The sequence below is a fragment of the Lichenostomus cassidix genome, chromosome 3 (genome assembly GCF_008360975.1).
Source record: "Lichenostomus cassidix isolate B80296 chromosome 3, HeHo_3.0, whole genome shotgun sequence".
NCBI classification, from domain to species: domain Eukaryota; kingdom Metazoa; phylum Chordata; class Aves; order Passeriformes; family Meliphagidae; genus Lichenostomus; species Lichenostomus cassidix.
Window position 1 is genome coordinate 28,401,691 of NC_139483.1, and position 17,857 is coordinate 28,419,547.

Below are 17,857 nucleotides of genomic sequence, written 5' to 3' on the forward strand. Positions count from 1 at the left end.
GTTATAGTCATTAAAATAAAACATCTCTTTATGTTGAGTGCTTTACGTTGGCTATGTCTAAAAAAGCATGCAACAACTTCCAGACATACTGGTCCGTCTGTAGGGAGTTTCTCTGGTTATTTTTAAAGCAAAAGAATGGCATTTTTCCTGCAAGTGCCTGATCAAGAAAAGTTGCATTGCTGTGCTGGACATGTACCACTGGTTTTTAACCCCCAACTGAACTTGTGAAGAATCTGCATTGGGTTTTTGACCTGGTGTGCCATAAAGAAAGGAGCACCACCATCTTCAGCACCAAATCAGACATGCAGTCTAAGCCATGGACAGAGTGAATATTCTTACAGAAATGTGTGCCTAACTATTATGAAGTTGAAAAATTTACCCAGTCATAATATGGAAGCCCCCAAGCTTTTCTCAGTCAATTTAGTGGGGTCATAGAATGTAGAATATTTTTTGTGCTTGGAAAGCCAGTGTGGTGAGGACCTTATCATACTGGAAGTAGTTTGAATCTTCTTGAGCAAAATGACAACAATGAAAAATGGAAGTGTCAGGGTCAGGCTGGAGAAGGCTCTGAGCACCCTGATCTAGTGGGAGGTGTCCTTGCCCATGGCTGGGGAGAGGAGCTTGGAACCAGATAACCTTTAAGCTCCCTTCCAACCCAAACCATTCTATGATTCTATGAAAAAATTAGTTATGTTATTCTCCCCAGAATTTTTTTACAAGCCTAGTGGTGTTAGACTGCCCAGCTTTGCTTTCTGAGTGTTGCAATAGCACTGCCCCACTGGTGTTTGCCAGGGCAGCCCTCACTGACGGCCAGTGGCTCCTGTGTTTGCAGCTGCAAGTCACTATTACCAAGTTTATCTCCACAGCAAGAAAACGTTTTTGAATCACAAAATGGCACTACTGTAGAGGAACTGGATGAGTGAGGAATCTTACTGTCCAGATCCTCAGCCTATATTTTCAAAATCTAAGGCCTACTGCTCCAACAGCACAGCTTTCATTAGTAATGCAATAGGTCCCTTAACACTACAAGGACTGACACCAGAGTGGAAACAATTCAATCCAAAAGAAATAAAACATTTTCTTCATAAAGCCAAGCACTTTTAACATGCCAGCCAACAAGGGCAGATTTGCCATTACATATCATTTACTTTAGAATTTGCTCTTCTCTAAACATTTTCATATGCTTATGATCTTTTCATATAAATTCTTCCTCATTCAGCTGAGAGACAGAGGGATTAGTGCCAGACTCCAGCCATCAGCAAAGAGCAAGCACCTCCTGAGTTGTACCAATCTGGTAATGGAAATGCAGACAGTGAAAGGACAAAATGATTGCAGCAGCACCTGAAGAATAGCATGCACATGGTTCTGGATGTGTAAGAAGAATCCAAGGACATCAGACAAACCACACACATTTGGGATTTTTTATCTTTGTACTGAAAAACACCTTTTAGAGGAGAAGTGTAAGTGGAAAAGATCAGGCGTATCTGGTATAGCAGTGTACCAGCTACTAAAAAGAAAATTAACTCTATCCCAGCTGAAACCAGGACACCAAACTACCCAGAGGTACATTTTTAAAGGACAGAGACAAAGCACAGATGTTCTCAGCTGAATTAGCAGAGTGGAATGCAGTCAGGAGCAGAAGGTAAAAAGATATGAAGTCACCATCACTAACAAAGGACCCATTTTTCAGCAAATGGCTTAAAAGGCAATCCCTTCCACACCATGGCAAGGTGCGGTATCCTGTTATGGATACTGCCATTGTAATTCTATGCCACACAAGAATAATATTAAGGAAGATTAGAAAGAAGTGGGTAAGAGCACCGATCCTTCTTTTAATCCTGAAATATGTTATAAATGCATATAGACCACATTAGAAAAAATAAGAAACTTCAGCCTAAACAATTTTCAGTGCCTATTAAATTTTCACTTCAGTCCCAGCACCTTAAATCACTGTTTCCATTGTAATTCAGGCTTTTGACTGAGCTGGTGAAACTCTAAACACTTTGGAAGGAATTCTTACCTTGTCTCTAGCTTCATTGAGAAGGTCTTCTAACTCTGAGAAGCTGAAACTGGCCACAGTGATGAAATCACTCATGACGGGAACAAACCTGTCCCCTGATTCTCGCATGCGTCTCTTCTGATAATCAAGTTCCTGAAAGAGAAGTAAGAGATAGAGACAAGTAAGAGTCAAAGATTCCATGCTGATGAGGAAGGGAGCAGGGAAGCCCATCTATTTCATTCACTGCAGAGCATGCTCTGCTCCCACATTCATCCAGAGCTCTAAGTCAGAGTTTTGCCTATTAGGCATAAAACAGGAGGTCAAGGTGGCATGAAGGAAGGTCCTATATTACAGTTTTACTTATCCTCAAACAACAACCACTCCCAAAAAAGTCATCAACATGTTACATTTCTAAAGTAACTTTGTAATTTAAGCATCAACTACATGAAGTGCTGAATTTTTTTCTTATGCAAAATGACAAATAATAAAGAGCTCTGTGTAGCAGAGCAGGTGAATTTAAGTTTTAATAGTGAGTTTTGCTCCATCCTCTCTTCCCATGGTGAATCAAAACACTGTATACTTGGGGAAATGTGCTTCAGATCTCCCCTTTATTTCTCTGATAAGCACTAGGTGAACAGGAAAAAGACATCAAAATTGGTTTTCCCAGTGAAAGAACAAGCAGATAGGTGTCAGGTGCAACACTGGTTAGCACCCTGCTAAGCCTTAGCTTCTGTGCCACAAAAGTGACAGAGTTATAAACTGGGGCTTTTGTGCTAAGAAGAGTCATGGTAAAAGAAAAAAGAATACATAAAATCATAGGAATCTAAGATCTATTTGTCTGCTACCTACAAAAAGAAAAAAATAAGTTGAAGGAATCTTTCTTTCTGGCTCAAGTTTTTTAGTTTTAAGCCAAGATTACCCATAGCTATCACTTCCCTTACTTTAATCACCGTGATTGAAGCACAGAGAGAGCTACAGAACTCCTCAAACTGACTAATTTATAGTGAGACTGGAAGTCTCCCATGCCTGTGCTTGGCTTGTGTGCTGTTGACAGTCTCGTGGGGACAATGAAATCGTAATCTGGGCCTCATCTTTATTCTCAGCTGAATAATCAGTGGGAATGATAAAGCCTGACTTTCTCAGTAGGGAAAGCAGCATGAAGCAGCAGGTCAAGTTACGATCTGACCCTCTGTTCCCTTTGGAAAAAATATTTTTGTGCTGGCTGCAGCTCTAGCTCCATGCATGTTGGGTGCTCTCTGTTATTGGTTGTCAAAATAGTAGTTCATAGAGCCAAGTGGGTAGGTTTATAAGCATCTATGGGCAGGTTTATAAGGATCTGTGCTGAAAAACATCTTGGGATTTGCTCCACACAGTGCTGCTGAATGCCAAGGATTACTTTGGCCATCAACAATCTGAAATAAGACATGATATATCTTCTGGTCTGGTGTGAGCTGGAAAGAGAATGCAACCACAACAAGGAAAGACCACAATGCAGAAGAGGGGCAGGAAGAGCCATGAGAAGGTGGCTAGAGAAAGCCCACATTAAAGAAGTGCTACTTCCCCTGCTTTATATTACATCCTCTTCTCTGCTGGTTTTCCTAACACATCACAAGGAGTCCTGGGAGGACTGTGCAGTACATCACTTTGCAGTGAATTGTTTCTATGTTATAATCACTTTGAAATGGACCTTACAAATACAAGAAATGTCACTTCCCATGCTTCTAAGAATTATGCATATTTTTTTCAGCTGCTCTCTTCCATTCTAATTTTTAAGCTTATTTTAGTTGAAAGTTGCTCCACTCTCTCCTTCCCTCTCCCTCTGGCAGGTGAGTATAACAATTCTGTCATCTTACTCACTGTTGAAAGCTATGACATTTGGGACTGTTACTGGAGAGCAGTGTTTTTCAAAGTAAAATTAAGATTAGGTGGTCTGCTCTTCAATTTCAAATTCAGTCTTCCCTGCAGAATAATTATCCCAAAATACAAAAAAACTTAAAAACCACACAAGTAACCCGTATGACTATGTAATCAGCCTGAGAGAAATGCTAAAGAATAACAAATTCCTCTGTATGTTCTAGAAACGGTCTCTACTAATCATGGTAGCACAACAGAGGCCGGAACTGGCCCTGGTGGGCTGGGCTGCTGGTTCTCCAGAGGGATGAAATGATTCAGCCATGGCAGTCGTTTCTCAAGCAGTGGTTGTGATCTCCTTGCTGTGTGAGAGAAGGGCTCTGCTGACAGAATTCCCTTCCACTACTTATCTGTCCTTTTGGGAGCATCCTACACAAAGGCAACAGCTGCATGAATGTCTTGAAAATGAATGTATCTCATTTTTACAAAGAAGTGAGCTGCAAGTCCAGGAAGGCAAATGGTTAGTAGTACCTTTAAGAACATCTGACTGTGAAACTATTTTTAGCTTTCTATTCTTAAGGGGCCTTGAAGAAACACCAGTCACTGGAGCCAAGGCTGTGGTGAGAACACACTGGAATAGAATCAAGAATCACACCTTCCCCTCCTCCCCCTTCCACCTGACAGTGATCTTCTATTGTTGCTACAGTGCTGCTTTTTACACGCCAGAAAACCACGAACTGAGCAAGCAGACTGGGAGGTGCTGGCAACCTCAGAAGAAAAATACCATGGCAAGGAGAAGACAGAGGCAGGAAGATGGTGATTGTATGGGAAGGAGAGGTTGCTCATGGAACTCATGCACGGAAAAAAGGAAAATCAGCTGTTAAGGCAAAAGGACAAATAATCTGATGAAAGAAAGCAAAACAGAATTAGCTACTCACATTTCAAAGTGGGGGAATTGTCTGTCGCAGCCAAAAATAGGGCCTCTCTTCATGACATGAACTCCGTATCAGCCTTCTCTTTACAGGGGCTTTTAATTCCCAAACACTGTACTCCATGTATGCAGCAGTATTTCTTCTCATTGCTGCATTCTCCCTTACCCCAACAATTCAGAAATAAGGTTGGGAAAGTTTTTTGTTTTCACAGGAGGATCACTGGTTAATTACATGATGAACTGCTGGCAACAGCCAGGCAGTCTGGGTGCTGCTGACAGGACAAAGATCCCTTCCTCTACCCTCAGAGACAAAGCAAACTCAGGTGACATGAAAGTATAAAGAACTCATCACTGTCTATCTCATGGTGAATGAGAAGGACTGGAGGATCCTGTGTTAGTTCCTTGTAAATAGGTAATTCTTGCACAGAAACCACTCAATGCAATTCCCAACAACTGGCTTTCATTAGTAGCAGGAAAAACCCTACCATTGTTGCTTTGCTTGCCAGCTCAGCTGCCTCATCTTTAACTAGTTTCTATCCTTCCCTTTGCCTTCCCAAGGAGTGCTTAGGACAGAGGTTAGGGTTGCATACAACAGAGCACTACCTGCTTACTACTACTCCAAGAGCCATGTGAAACACTTGCTCAGCAGCCATCCATCCCTCAGTTAGAAAGAGCAAGAATTTTATTTCTTCTTTCAGTCCATGCCATTTGTCAGACTGTCCTTTTACTTTCCAGGTTGAGATCAAACAAGCTTTTCATTAGCCTTAACTCTGCTAAGATCATCAGCAGGAGCTCCACATGAGAAGCTTTTATTTGTTTTTTCTTGGTTAATGCATTCTGAAATGGAATGGAAAGGAATGAAAAAAGAAAGCCCACTTTATCTTATCATAAAACATATAGTGTCCCTGATTCTGAGAGAGATATTTTAAGTATGGCGCTTTGGAAACCTTCAGATACTTACAGCTTCAACAGCTTTCAATCCAGTCTTTATGTTGTTGACTTCCTTCTCCAGCTCTACCAGGCTGCACAGGAGACAGACACAGAGCAGATAAAACAAAAAGAGCAGTGTTACCCAGGGGTACAGGAACTGTGCAGCAGCACAGCTCACTGGCCCATCAAGTCTGGTATCCGGCCTCTGGCACCAGCCACGCCAGATGACTCGAAACGAGGGGAAGGGGATCTGTTAATGCTCTGTGCTACTTTTGGTATGAGACGGAAGATGAGGCAGACCCTGCTTGCCTGTGGTCACACTGAAGACTGGGATTTTCCTGGGAAGATAGAGGGGGTTGCCCTCAGAACATCTGCCCTGTGAGCTGAGCCTGACCCTTCAACAAGGAGCATTTGCCCCACGGCCAGCTTGCAGTGATCAGCTGGCACATAAGCAAGGAGTACAGCTTTAGCACACACATCCCTGGAGTCTCAGATTATCTCTACATGGGATTCTTGAACCATAGAACTACTAAATCCTATTAGCAGTACATTCACTTTTTTTCTCCCTCACAATCCAAACATTATTTTTTCCATCTACACTTCTACCATATGGTAGTCTGGGCCAGCTTACACTGTAACTGAGCATAGAAATGTACTGTTAATGTTCATACATGCTTCCCCAGACACAAATGTTACACTGAATTTCTGCTCATCATATACAAACAGGAGTCTCATTTTTCCTAGGACTCATGAGCAAAATAAGTCTTTAATTTCCAGATAACCAGTGAGTATCTATTTGCGAGTCAGGAGGCACCCCCTCCAAATATTTGGGGAGTAGTAGCTTACATCTCAGTAAAAACATTAAAGTTTTAATAAATGCCTTTAAGTGTGAAAATACATTTATTTTTCACTTGTCTTTCATTAGTTGGACTAGCTTCTTATACTAATCACATCTGGGTAAATATGCATAATATTTTTTGAGCAGTGCTTTAGAAAGGAAAAAAAATGTATTTTGGAGGATGGCTTCTATATTTATTCTTCATGAACACTTCCAGAAATGGACCACTGAATTTTTTGCAGGAAGTATGATGCTTTCCACATTTCTGTGCAAGACTGATTTGTGCAAAAGTTTGAACAGCCTTCCTGAAAAAGATTTACTGTAGCTTCTGTGCCTAACTGACTCTGTCTTAGAAACAAACCTACAATTACCCAGAAAAAAATGCACACTTAGATGAACAACCATAGAATTTGGTTAGTGAATTACAAGCAACAGCCAGCCTAGTTACAATGTCTGATTCTGAAATAAAGTAGATATATGCATATCTGAGTAAAGCTATCGATTTAGTTATCTACAACAAAGGCATTACAACTGTAAGGCTGGTTTTAGAAGACAGAAATGAAAAAAATTATGATAATTAAGTTAACAAAAATCGCTGGGAACTCCAGCTCTGAGAAGCAATAGCACTGGACTTACTTGACTTTTGCTGCTTCTGGAAGATGCTGCAACTCAGACTGGATATCTAGGATATCTGGATAGTTCTTTTCAAAGATCATAATTAAGTAGTGCAAGAGTGTAATGTTCCTAAAGAAAACGAAACAAAAACAGAAGGTAGAAATGAGAAGGAAGATGGTCATGTGAAGGAAAGGATGGTGAAAGGATTGTGACAAATCCGTGAAGAATATTTGGGTAGGAAATGGGCTTGATTGAACAAAATAAACAATGTATCAGCAGTTAGCAGCTCTGCTACCAAAAGAAAAGTACAACTGACTGAAATGAATTAGTCCTTTATGAACAATCCTTCCTAAAACCTCAAGCATTATACTATATCTTAATTTATTCTGGAAACATCAGCATGCTTCCATCCATCTATGTAGATGGTGTAATAGAAAAGAAAATTGCACAACCAGTATAATATTTGTAACCAGACACTTCGGAGAACAAACAACTAATAGTACTAAAGAGACATTAACTTGTAAGGGTGAAGCAAGCTGCCCTCAGAGGCAATGTGGGAAAAAACCGTGAGAGTTAACTAAGAAGACAGAAAGGTTCCTGAAGATTGGAGAAGCTGCAAAGAAAACTACTGCAGTAATGAAACAGCTTAGCTTACTAGCAGTGGTTAGGCTCACTAACAAAACCAATGGCAGCCCAAGTAGGAGCAGATAAAATTGACAATGCATGAGGGATGCAAGAAAAGGTAAAAAAAATTTGTAAAGTAAACAAGGAATTCTGCATGTAAAGAGAACAGCCAGCCATAAGAGCTACTTGAGGTGGATGTTACACAGTTAACTGACAGGGAAGACAGCAGATGGCCACTGCTTCACACAGACTGGAGCCTGGCTTCTGGGAACTGATGAGAGAACAGAATCTGCACAGGACATTTATTATATGGAAAAATCAAGCCAAGCTATAGCAAGGCAAAAAAAAGTTCAACATTAGCTATACAAGTTTTAGCCTTGAAATATAGAAAGGACATTTTGGTAGTCTAAACAGTACTCTGTTAGTTCAAACTCTATTAGGCAGGGATGAATTTCCTATGATTTTTTACTGCCATCATTCATTCTGTCACAGCCTGAAGTCATTTCACCACAACTATGGTCTCAGCAGGTCTTAAAATTCAAGGAAGTTGCAAGTTAGTAAGAACTAGCATAAGAGATTTCCAAGGAAAACCTCAGTGCTCCTGGAGTCCAAAAGTCATATTTTCTCCCCAGTCTCAGATGGATTAATTTCCAGAACCAGTTTGGGGACATGGAGCAAAACATAGGGTGACACTATAAAGACCTGCAGTCCATGTCAATAAACAGTAAGCTCCACATTCCCAAAAACAGCTGCTTTCCTAATCTGCCCTAGATACAACCAGGATCAGTCTCTCTGAGCTATGCCTTGTGGTTTCATTAGTGGTGTACATAGAGAGAAAGTTTATGACAGTCATGCATCAGAAACATATGCCATGTTTCACAGGAGATGCAAAATTGTGCTCAGATTTTTTTGTGTTTTCTTTCTTTGCAAAACCATGGCCATAAAACTTTGGTATAAAGGGCAAATTCCACAGAAATCCTCCTTCTCCTTAAACTTATTTCAGTTATTTGTGAAATACTACATTTTGTCATCTTTGCACAGGGTTGCAGAAACACAATGCAACATCAGATGTGCATTATCCAGAGAAATGGCAGAATTTGGTTGCTGTGTTAATAGCTGGTCTTAATTGCTGCAGAATCTTCTAGAGTGAAAAACACTACTTAAGTGCCAAATAAAACATTATTTTCAATTGTCTACAGAGCTAAAACCAAACAAAACCCCATTTTCATTACTATGATAAGAGATGCAGCAGCACAGTAAGCAAAGTACCTTCTACCCTACCTGTCTATGCTGGATTTGGTGTCCGCAATTTTGTTCAGGCTGGAGACTTTGAAGCCATAAGCACTTCCCCTTTGGCCCTTGTTCATGTAATTCCCAAAGGCAAGAACTACCTCCAGGAGTTGCCTCAAACGCTTGCTTCGGATGAGTTCTTTGGATGCCAGAAGAATGGCTTGAAAAGAGAGAAAAGAGAAGAACAGGTTATTGCGCAGTGGATGTTTTTAACATGCTTTGGCCCATAATTTGAAGTACCCTGAAATGCTCATCTAACTATTGCACAACAAATGCTGCAACACTGTCTGTTTGTGTACAGTCCTTCCTGCACCCCCATACCCCCAGAATCAGGGCAACTGGAAGGACAATGCACTACATCTAGCTTGTAGGAAGCTCCCCTGAAAGCAGCATTAAGGCTGTTCTCCTGGACCTCATGCTCTAAAAGCACAGCCAGTGAGAACAGAGGGAAGACTTGAGCTCATCTGAAAATGCAGAGTAGAATACACTCTTTTCTGCAATAACCATTCATGTGGTACAGAAGCCATACACCTCCCCTGCTTCTAGGTTACACATTCCCAGGCAGTGTCCTGAGGCATATATTCCAAATGCCCTTTGAAGAGGGAAGGTACAAGGACTTGGGGGTGACAAGACTGACCTGTAAAGAAAGGCCATGAAAGTTTTTGGCAGCTCAGCACAGCCTGATAGCATGCTGTCACATCTGTCAGGTCATATTTACAGTGTAACAATCATGAAACTGACTTTATTAAGTCAATGGGTGAATGAAGAGTGTCAGAATTAATTTCTTAGGATATGACATGCCTTGGGTTCACTGGCTCTACAAACATAGTATGCATGTAACAGCACCTCCTTTGAAGACAAGCCTGTCTTGACCTTCACTGTCCCTCTGCCCAACTCTTAGCAAAATCTTTATTAACCATACCTTCCACTTTTGGTTTTGCTTCTGCCAGCCTCTCTGGAAACTTCTTCTTAAAGAATAATGATTGCAGCCGCTGCTGATAGTGGTCAATCCTGCATGAAGGGCAGAGGAAAGCCAACACTGAACTGGAACTCTAGAAGCCCAGGGCCAGTATGCTCCCCACATAATTTAATGGTTGGATGTTCAGTCCCATGAAGCCTAGGCATGGGATTATGGACATAGTTCGAATATATAACACCATATAATCAACCTTGTTATGAAAATAGTGGACCTCAAGTTATGTTTTGATCTCAGCCAAAAAGGAACTGGAAGAATTCCCACTACTTTCAAAATACAAGAGTCATGGGAGATGCTAGCTACACCTCAATTAGCAGAACAAGATGTTAATCCTCATTACGGGTGTAGCAAAGCTGGAACAAGAAAGAGGGTCAGAGGATGAGGAGATGACATAGCTAAATGGAAAAAGGCATTTATATGAAATCCTGACCCCTGGCTACACTACATCTGATACTTGGATCTGCATTCCTTTTGGTGAACAAATTTAGGCAGAGGAGGCAGATTTCTGTTTGCTGTCAGGGGACAGGCCCTATGCACAGAGAGTGTTTCTTGTCAATAAAGTTTGTGTCATGAACGGAAATATTTGTAACATTCATGGGCTTCTGGCAAACACAGGGTATAATGCTGGCCCACATCTTGCACATTCCCCCCCAGTGCCAGATGATCCATTTTCAATAACAATTACAGCTGCTTCCAAGAAGTCTTGCATGAACTCTCCCATAATGTATCAAACAGACCTGCTCATTTCAAAGAGGAAACGATCTGCCCGGGCCATGCGCTCAATTTCGTGTTTGTGCTCCTCCAACAGGTCAGTATCACTCTTTTCAGGAACGAACTTCAGTAGCTGGAGTGAGAGACACAAACCAAACACTGAGATGCGAGATCCAAGGAAAATGAGAGGGGGACAGAGGGGCACAAACAAACCCTGGTGGAGGGAGAGAGCCCTCAGATTTCTCTGCTACCACTGGGAAGCATTACATTGACTCAGCCATGTGACTGTAACTTCAAAAAACTGCAGCTGTGTCTACAGAACTGACCTTTTCTAAACCTTTGCTTGCTGTTCTGTCTTTATCCTTCACTGACCCCACTAAGATTAATTTTTAATTCTATGGGGAATTTCCCATTTCAAAATCCTAAAGGCCAACTGCTACTGCAACTTACCCAAGAGGAAATACTGAGACAACTTGATTCCCACAGCACTACTTGGAGTTTAGATTGGTGCAAACAAGAGCAGGATGTGTCCCAAACAGTGTGAAGTACCCATAGTGCCTATCGTAGAGTACACACAAAGCCTCATCTATCTCTCTCGGGTATGCCCTACACTGCTGAAACAATAAACAATAACCAAGCAACTGGATATGCATCTGACACTGGCTGCTATTCATATGCTGACCTTAAAAGCTCATACTTTGACAGATTTTTGACATATCTGGTGGTAGTTGTGCTTTAGTATGGTTATAAATACTGCCTTGCACGCAGCCTCAGCACACACCCACAAAAACTGCTCACAAGGGATATCAAGCACTTTGCCTTCTACCACTTGTTAATACTTTACTGCACTCCACAAATATGTGATATTCAAAGGTGTGGGGCATCAGAAGCTTGCAGTGACTTCTGGAGCAGCTGTAGTCATCCAGATAACATGACAAGTAGGCTTTAAATTTCCAAAATGGAAAAGCTTTTTGTGCATGATTAAATACTGTCACTGCACTGCAAGAAGGAATCACATTTATTAGACAGTTCATAATTATAATGTTTTGCACACTCCTAAGGAACTTTATCACATGTCTCTTTGGTCAAAGCACCATCTGTCACCTTCTAAAAATGGAAATTGGGCAATGGTGGTTTAATAGTGGGGTTTTGTGCCTTGCAAGTTACACAGTCAAGTGCTGGGGATGCCTGATTCCCCTTCTAGTGTTCCTGTTCTAGTTTGAATGTGAGATCCCTTCTAGTCCTGGCTTTAAACATTGACCTACATGGCCTGGTTCCTGGCACTTCCTGATAGAAAAGCTGCAGGCAGAGATGGGAGATGAAGCAAAAGAAAAGAAAAGAGATAAGGAAAACAACAACAACAACAACAACCACAACAACAAATAATCAGCAGGAAAAATTAGAGATAGGAAAAAATATGGGAAAAGAGAGGACATGAAAAGAAACCTCATACCACCTATAATCATGCAAATTTTGCATCAAGAAGAGAAAACATATGAAATCGACCTGATACAAATACAGTTACATGACAGAGGCATACCCGACAACACTGGGAAAAATACTTTACTCATGCTCCCATGTGCAGCTCCACTGACATGACAGGGCCTAGTTTGAATCTGCAGATGACCCAGCAGAGCCTGTAATACATTCAGTTGAGAAAAGGCAGTGAAGGACCTAAAAATAAGTTATATCTCACTTTAATCTTTCTCACCTGCTCAAGCATATCTTTCGCTAGGTCTTCTTGTTCATCCATCTTCAAGATTGCTTGTCTGATTTCTTCATTAGAAAGCTTCAGCCTTTCAAAAGTATCAACATCGTACCATTAGCCCAAAGCTTAAGTGACTCTGACAATTCAGAAAATAGGAAGCCTGAAACATTGCACTAAACAGGCATAAACCAACCACAGCGAGCTCCACTGGGAAGTTGCTATTCTAGAATATTCAGTAAGGAGAACAAATCAGTTCTAAAGACAGGGATTTTATGGACTGTATCTTTTTATCCTCTTCAGCTAATCAAACACACATCAAAAATCAGATGGTAATTAAAAACAATTAGGTCCTCATAGATCAAAAGTGCTTCCAAGTTCCCCCATACCAGATACCTCCCTCATTAAAATCTTTTGCTGTGGAACTTCATGTCCATATGACTTATGGCCGTGAGCTCATGTAACACCCTGACTTGTGAATATTAAAGCATCTCCCAGAGTAACAAATAATGGGAGTGAAAACTCCCTTACTGAGAATGGGTTTTCTTGCAAGAAAACTGCTTGTTCTGGGTAAGTTCCCTCTGTCAGCAGTGACAGGTGACAAAGGAACAGACAGCATCTACATGTCCATGTTTCGTATCCAATGTGAAACAAGCTCTGAAAACAAGAGCTTTTTGATGTTATCTGAGGCACTAAGATTACACTCTCCTTACACCTACTCCTGTCTATGTGTAATGAGTAAGGGTCATCAGCTACAACTGAACACAGAATCAGTAAAAAAAAGAAATCTCAAGGTCTCCACATGAAATACAGGGCAGACTAGGAGGAGTCAAAATTTGTGATAAACAAGACATTGCTTGATGGATACTTGAAATGAACTTGGTGGTTCTCAGAGCATATGTCAACAAAGAAATGCACAGTGAGAAATTCTACCCCACCAACCCCAGCCCCTGACACTCATTCATTTCAGCAGAGTAGGGAATATTGAAATGAACCATAAAGGAAAGGCTATCTAGAAGAAAATTTCAGTTTTGGGACTGAAACAGTAGAGTGTAAAAAGAAATATTTGAGGAGTGAAGTCTACAGTCTCCATGGACCTTCTACAATCAATGTAACTAATTAACAGTAGAAAGAGAAAATGCAAATATAAATAAGAGACAGGCTGATGCATGAGGCAAAATGTTTTTGTCTTCAGTGCTAAGAAGAAGTTCCATGTTGAAACTTCACATTACCATTGGCATTTGGATGGAATCATATTTTTGGAACTAGGTAAAAGCAAAAGTAAAAGCTCTGTTTTTACAGACAGGAAATATTACTAAATCTAAGGAACTTAAAACATTTTAATATTGCCCAATATAACCAACAGCTGGAAACTAAAATATGAATCAACAGACATTTGAAATCTTGTAAGTAGTATATCTCTAAACTAATTGCTCTTTTTGTGCTCCTAGTTGGTCATCATGTCTTCTTTCCACAAGGAGGGCAAATTGATACCAGCTGATCAAGATAAAGTACCAAATTTCCAGAAAAGCTTCATGATTGGGCCATGTTCAGATGAGATATAAGGATTAAAAGTTTTATAATGAAAAGGTTGGAAACTTTTTACTTCAGGTCATCAGTTTGACTCTGGATCAAAAACACAAACTTCAGTACATGGGGTTCTGCATAAAGCCCTACAGCTTCAATCAGAAAATGGAAGGGTTACTACTGGCCTAAATAATGAAATGTAGAGTCCATGGCTACGTGACACTGAACTGATCAAACACTGATCCAGATAAGGGCTGAAATTGGTGGCGGTGGGTGAGGTCCCTAGGAGACAAATACACACATGCCCAAAAAATTTGGTGCCTGAAGTTTTTAAAGTGCTACATTTTGTTGGTTATTTTTCCTTTAGAGAGCACCTTTGCATCTTCAAGAATCTGGAGTCTGCAGATTAGACATATTTTGTAACACAGGCACACAGTCTGTGAGAGGGAATGAAATAAAGCAACCCATTATCACCAGCATGGAGAGGTTTTGTTGCTACTTTCACAGAGGTTAAAAAGAATCAGGGTGAGTTTCATGTGTTTTCCATGCAAATAACTCAAGAAATTACTACACTGGCCACCCATTGCACTGTGCAAGGACCTCTGTGCGTGTCTGGGGATGCAGCAAACAGGACCAAATAAAAAGGTTTGAGGTACTTCAACATAACAGTGTTGTGTATATTACCACTAATCTTGCTGTTCTGTCCAGAAGCCCAAGGATTCCAAGCTCCTCTCTTTGCTGCCATTCATCAGCACTAAATACACTTGAAAACATCTTCTGTTCAAAAATAATTGAGAGCCCCAAGGACAGACAGTTATACAAACACTTTGATTTCTTGGATGATTCTGTGCCCTACCATCAGCAGAAAAACATCTGGTTTGAATGGTTTAGCCTACAGTAGAGAAAAGCAGAAAGCTTGCCAGTCCCCTGCTGAGAAGCAGTTTAACTTGGTCACTTACAGGACTGCAACAGGGTCATGGTGCCTGCAGATGTGCATCCCAGATTATTACCAATCTAATTACAAGTATGGAAGGATTTACAGCAGAATAATCTTACTCTTCCAAAATGGGCTTCTACTTCTTCTTCTGGGACCGGATGCATTTCAAGAGCAACAATGACACAAAACACAGCTCTTCCCACTTAAAAACTGTCTGAATAACTGGCCAAAGAATTGTTAATCAAATGATTCTTCTTCTATTTTCAAAACTCATGCCCAGCCATGCAGCAGATCTTAAAGATGGCCAGCAGTAATGTGAAACAGATGCGCTGCTTTTAAACAGAAACAGGTGAACTGATTAAAGAAGAACCTAAAGCAGATGCGTAAAATCTTTCCATTTAAAACTGAAAAGAGGCATACCTCAGAGCCTAAAACTCATATGAGACAGACAGCAAATTAAAGTGGAATTATGGCCCAAAAATTTACACTAGAGAAATTACATTTTGGCATCTATTGGAAAGCTGCAATGACTTTCTTACAAACTTTGTAGATAAAGGTACTCTTCCCCCAGCTGCTGGAGGTAAATCAGTTTGGAACAGCACACAATTCAAGGTGTATTCCCTCTGCCTTACACTTCTCTAAATCACGTATCCTGGGATCATGACACGGGAAGTAAATGTGACCAGAAGAAAATACAGCGCCCCTTTCCTCAGCTGCAGCACATTCATTCATAGCACAGATACTGCCTGTTTTTGTTCAACAGGAGTCTGAAACTGGTCAGATGAGGAAGGAAAAGGATCTTTACCAAGAACACTCCCTCCTTCTTCCCTCACCCGTACATCTGGTGGCAGCATATGGAAGTCCAACTGCTTGAGTCATCTTCAAGCAATGTTAAAGCTCAACAAGTACCAAATAACTTCTGATATGGTACTTAGCCTGCCTCCCTCTATCCCCTCTGGCTTCATAAATAATCTCTATTGACTCTGCAGAGTAATTCATCACTAATCTCCCCAGGACACCTCGACTGATTTAACACCAGCTTCACTTGCAGACATCAAGTGGTTTATTGTTTCGTCCTCTCGGAGAATGCCAGCAGCCTGACTGGGAACATGCCTGGGAGACATGTTGCAGTTTTACATCAACTTTCCTTACAGACATCCGGTGCTTGCTCATTTTTTCTCCTTAAATATACCCATTGATTTAACTCACAGTAACCTCCCCCCTGCATTTCTCCCTCCCATGAATCAAAGCAAAATGCTTGTCACTCATTAACCATCTCCCCCTCCAAGCAAAAGGTGAGTTACTTCATGGGCTTGTTCCTTGGATCTTAGCTTTTGAGAAAACATGCTTTCCCACTAACAGAGAACTGGAGTTTAGTTGCAGCTATGTTAAGCTCCCATAACTCAGGGATCACAGACTCACTCTTCCTTTTACCTTGGAGGACTGATTATCATGTATCAAGGCCATTTTATACCTCATATTGAACTCTACAGTGCTTCCAACAGATGCCAACAGTAGTAGCTGTGACAGTCAGAGGCACTGACTGATACTTAGCTACATCCTAAGGCCAGTTTGTACAGCTCACCTGAATCATAGCTTTTATTGACCGCAGAATTCTCCATTTCCACAAGTCATTTCACACAGGCTACTCATTAGTTCATTCCTGAACTTTGTGACTGAGACATAAGCCTTCTCTAACTTCCAAGCTCTCCTAAGGTTCTGTACAACTCCCAGGCTGCAGGCTGTTCAATATCTACATTTTGGGAGTACTTTGTCACTACCCCATAAAGGCCTCTTCTCAGAAGCAGCACTCAGGAGCCAGGCTGGTCTAACTGCACATTCAGCCAGAAGACAGAAAGATGCAACCACTCTTTCCACATCCTCTTATCATCTCAGTTACCAACTCATCTCATCAGTGAAGACAACAGTCCTTTAACTTTTGTGGGACAACAGCTGGGACATTTTACCAGGTACATCTTACACCATCATATCAACATGTTGGGGAGAAAAATCCACCAGTGCCTTTTCAGCACTTCTCTGTGAAAGTATTCTGGCAAGCGCAGAAAGAAACAGGCTTTTCTTTTCTAGTCCTCCTTCAGCAAAAGCTCATGAGTCACCAAGCAACTCTGCGTTCAAATACTCTCAATTACCTTCCAGGAAGCATCTGGGGATGACTATCTTTCTGAGCCAAGAGGAGCAAAGCAGGGCCAAATTTGGGAATTCCCAAGTTACAGCGAGATATTGATGAGGCAGTGGTTCATCTTTTATCACAACCATACCCTCTGGTTCCTAGCTGTATCTCAGGCAGGACGGCATTGGCTAACATGTTCAGTTTGCCTTGGATTATCATACTCAGCATGTCAGGTAAAGCCATTTATTGCAGACCTTTATTTAAAGCCAGAAAATCTCTCCAGGAGCCCAGCAGGCACTGTTCATTGCCCAATGTTTTTCAAGACAGCACACTGAGGAACTGAACTGCTGAGTCCAATCAGCTCTTTCTGTATCAAGATATGATCTGTACCCCAGAATATCATACTGCTTCAAATTTACCTGAAAAAAACAAAGGTGAACACTGAATTGTCACATGGCCTAAAGGCACACAGGGACTGGGGGCAGTGCAGAGCCAGTACACAGAGTCTGACGCTGGGTCAATAGCTTATCCCCTTGATGTCTCAACTGAAAGGCTAAAAGCACTGAGGAGGTACAGTGGCACAAGAAAAATACTTCATTTCTTTAGTATTCTCATAGGAAATTCTTCCCAAGTGCTACTTCTATTCCCTTACTGATGTCTGAATTGACAAAGCCACAAACATTTGATAAAGCTGCCTGCTAGTACCTGTCCACTGTCACATTCACATTTAAAACTATTATTGTGTAGTCAGATTCTGCCTTCTGTACTACTGGTTTTATGACATTTTACTAG

At 41.1% G+C, this 17,857-nt stretch overlaps 1 protein-coding gene across 3 annotated transcripts in view; it reads right to left on the reverse strand.

The window, feature by feature from the left end:
* The window catches only part of DAAM2 (dishevelled associated activator of morphogenesis 2), a 223,546-nt gene that overhangs the window by 14,393 nt on the left and 191,296 nt on the right, over nucleotides 1-17,857 (reverse strand). For all 3 annotated transcript variants that reach the window (XM_085055065.1, XM_085055064.1, XM_085055067.1), the window contains 7 exons: nucleotides 12,477-12,561; nucleotides 10,792-10,898; nucleotides 10,001-10,089; nucleotides 9,070-9,238; nucleotides 7,186-7,293; nucleotides 5,743-5,803; nucleotides 2,021-2,152 (listed from right to left, as the gene is read on the reverse strand). In XM_085055065.1, coding sequence (XP_084911191.1) covers nucleotides 2,021-2,152; nucleotides 5,743-5,803; nucleotides 7,186-7,293; nucleotides 9,070-9,238; nucleotides 10,001-10,089; nucleotides 10,792-10,898; nucleotides 12,477-12,561 — 751 coding nt within the window. The remainder of the gene's footprint in view (nucleotides 1-2,020; nucleotides 2,153-5,742; nucleotides 5,804-7,185; nucleotides 7,294-9,069; nucleotides 9,239-10,000; nucleotides 10,090-10,791; nucleotides 10,899-12,476; nucleotides 12,562-17,857) is intronic.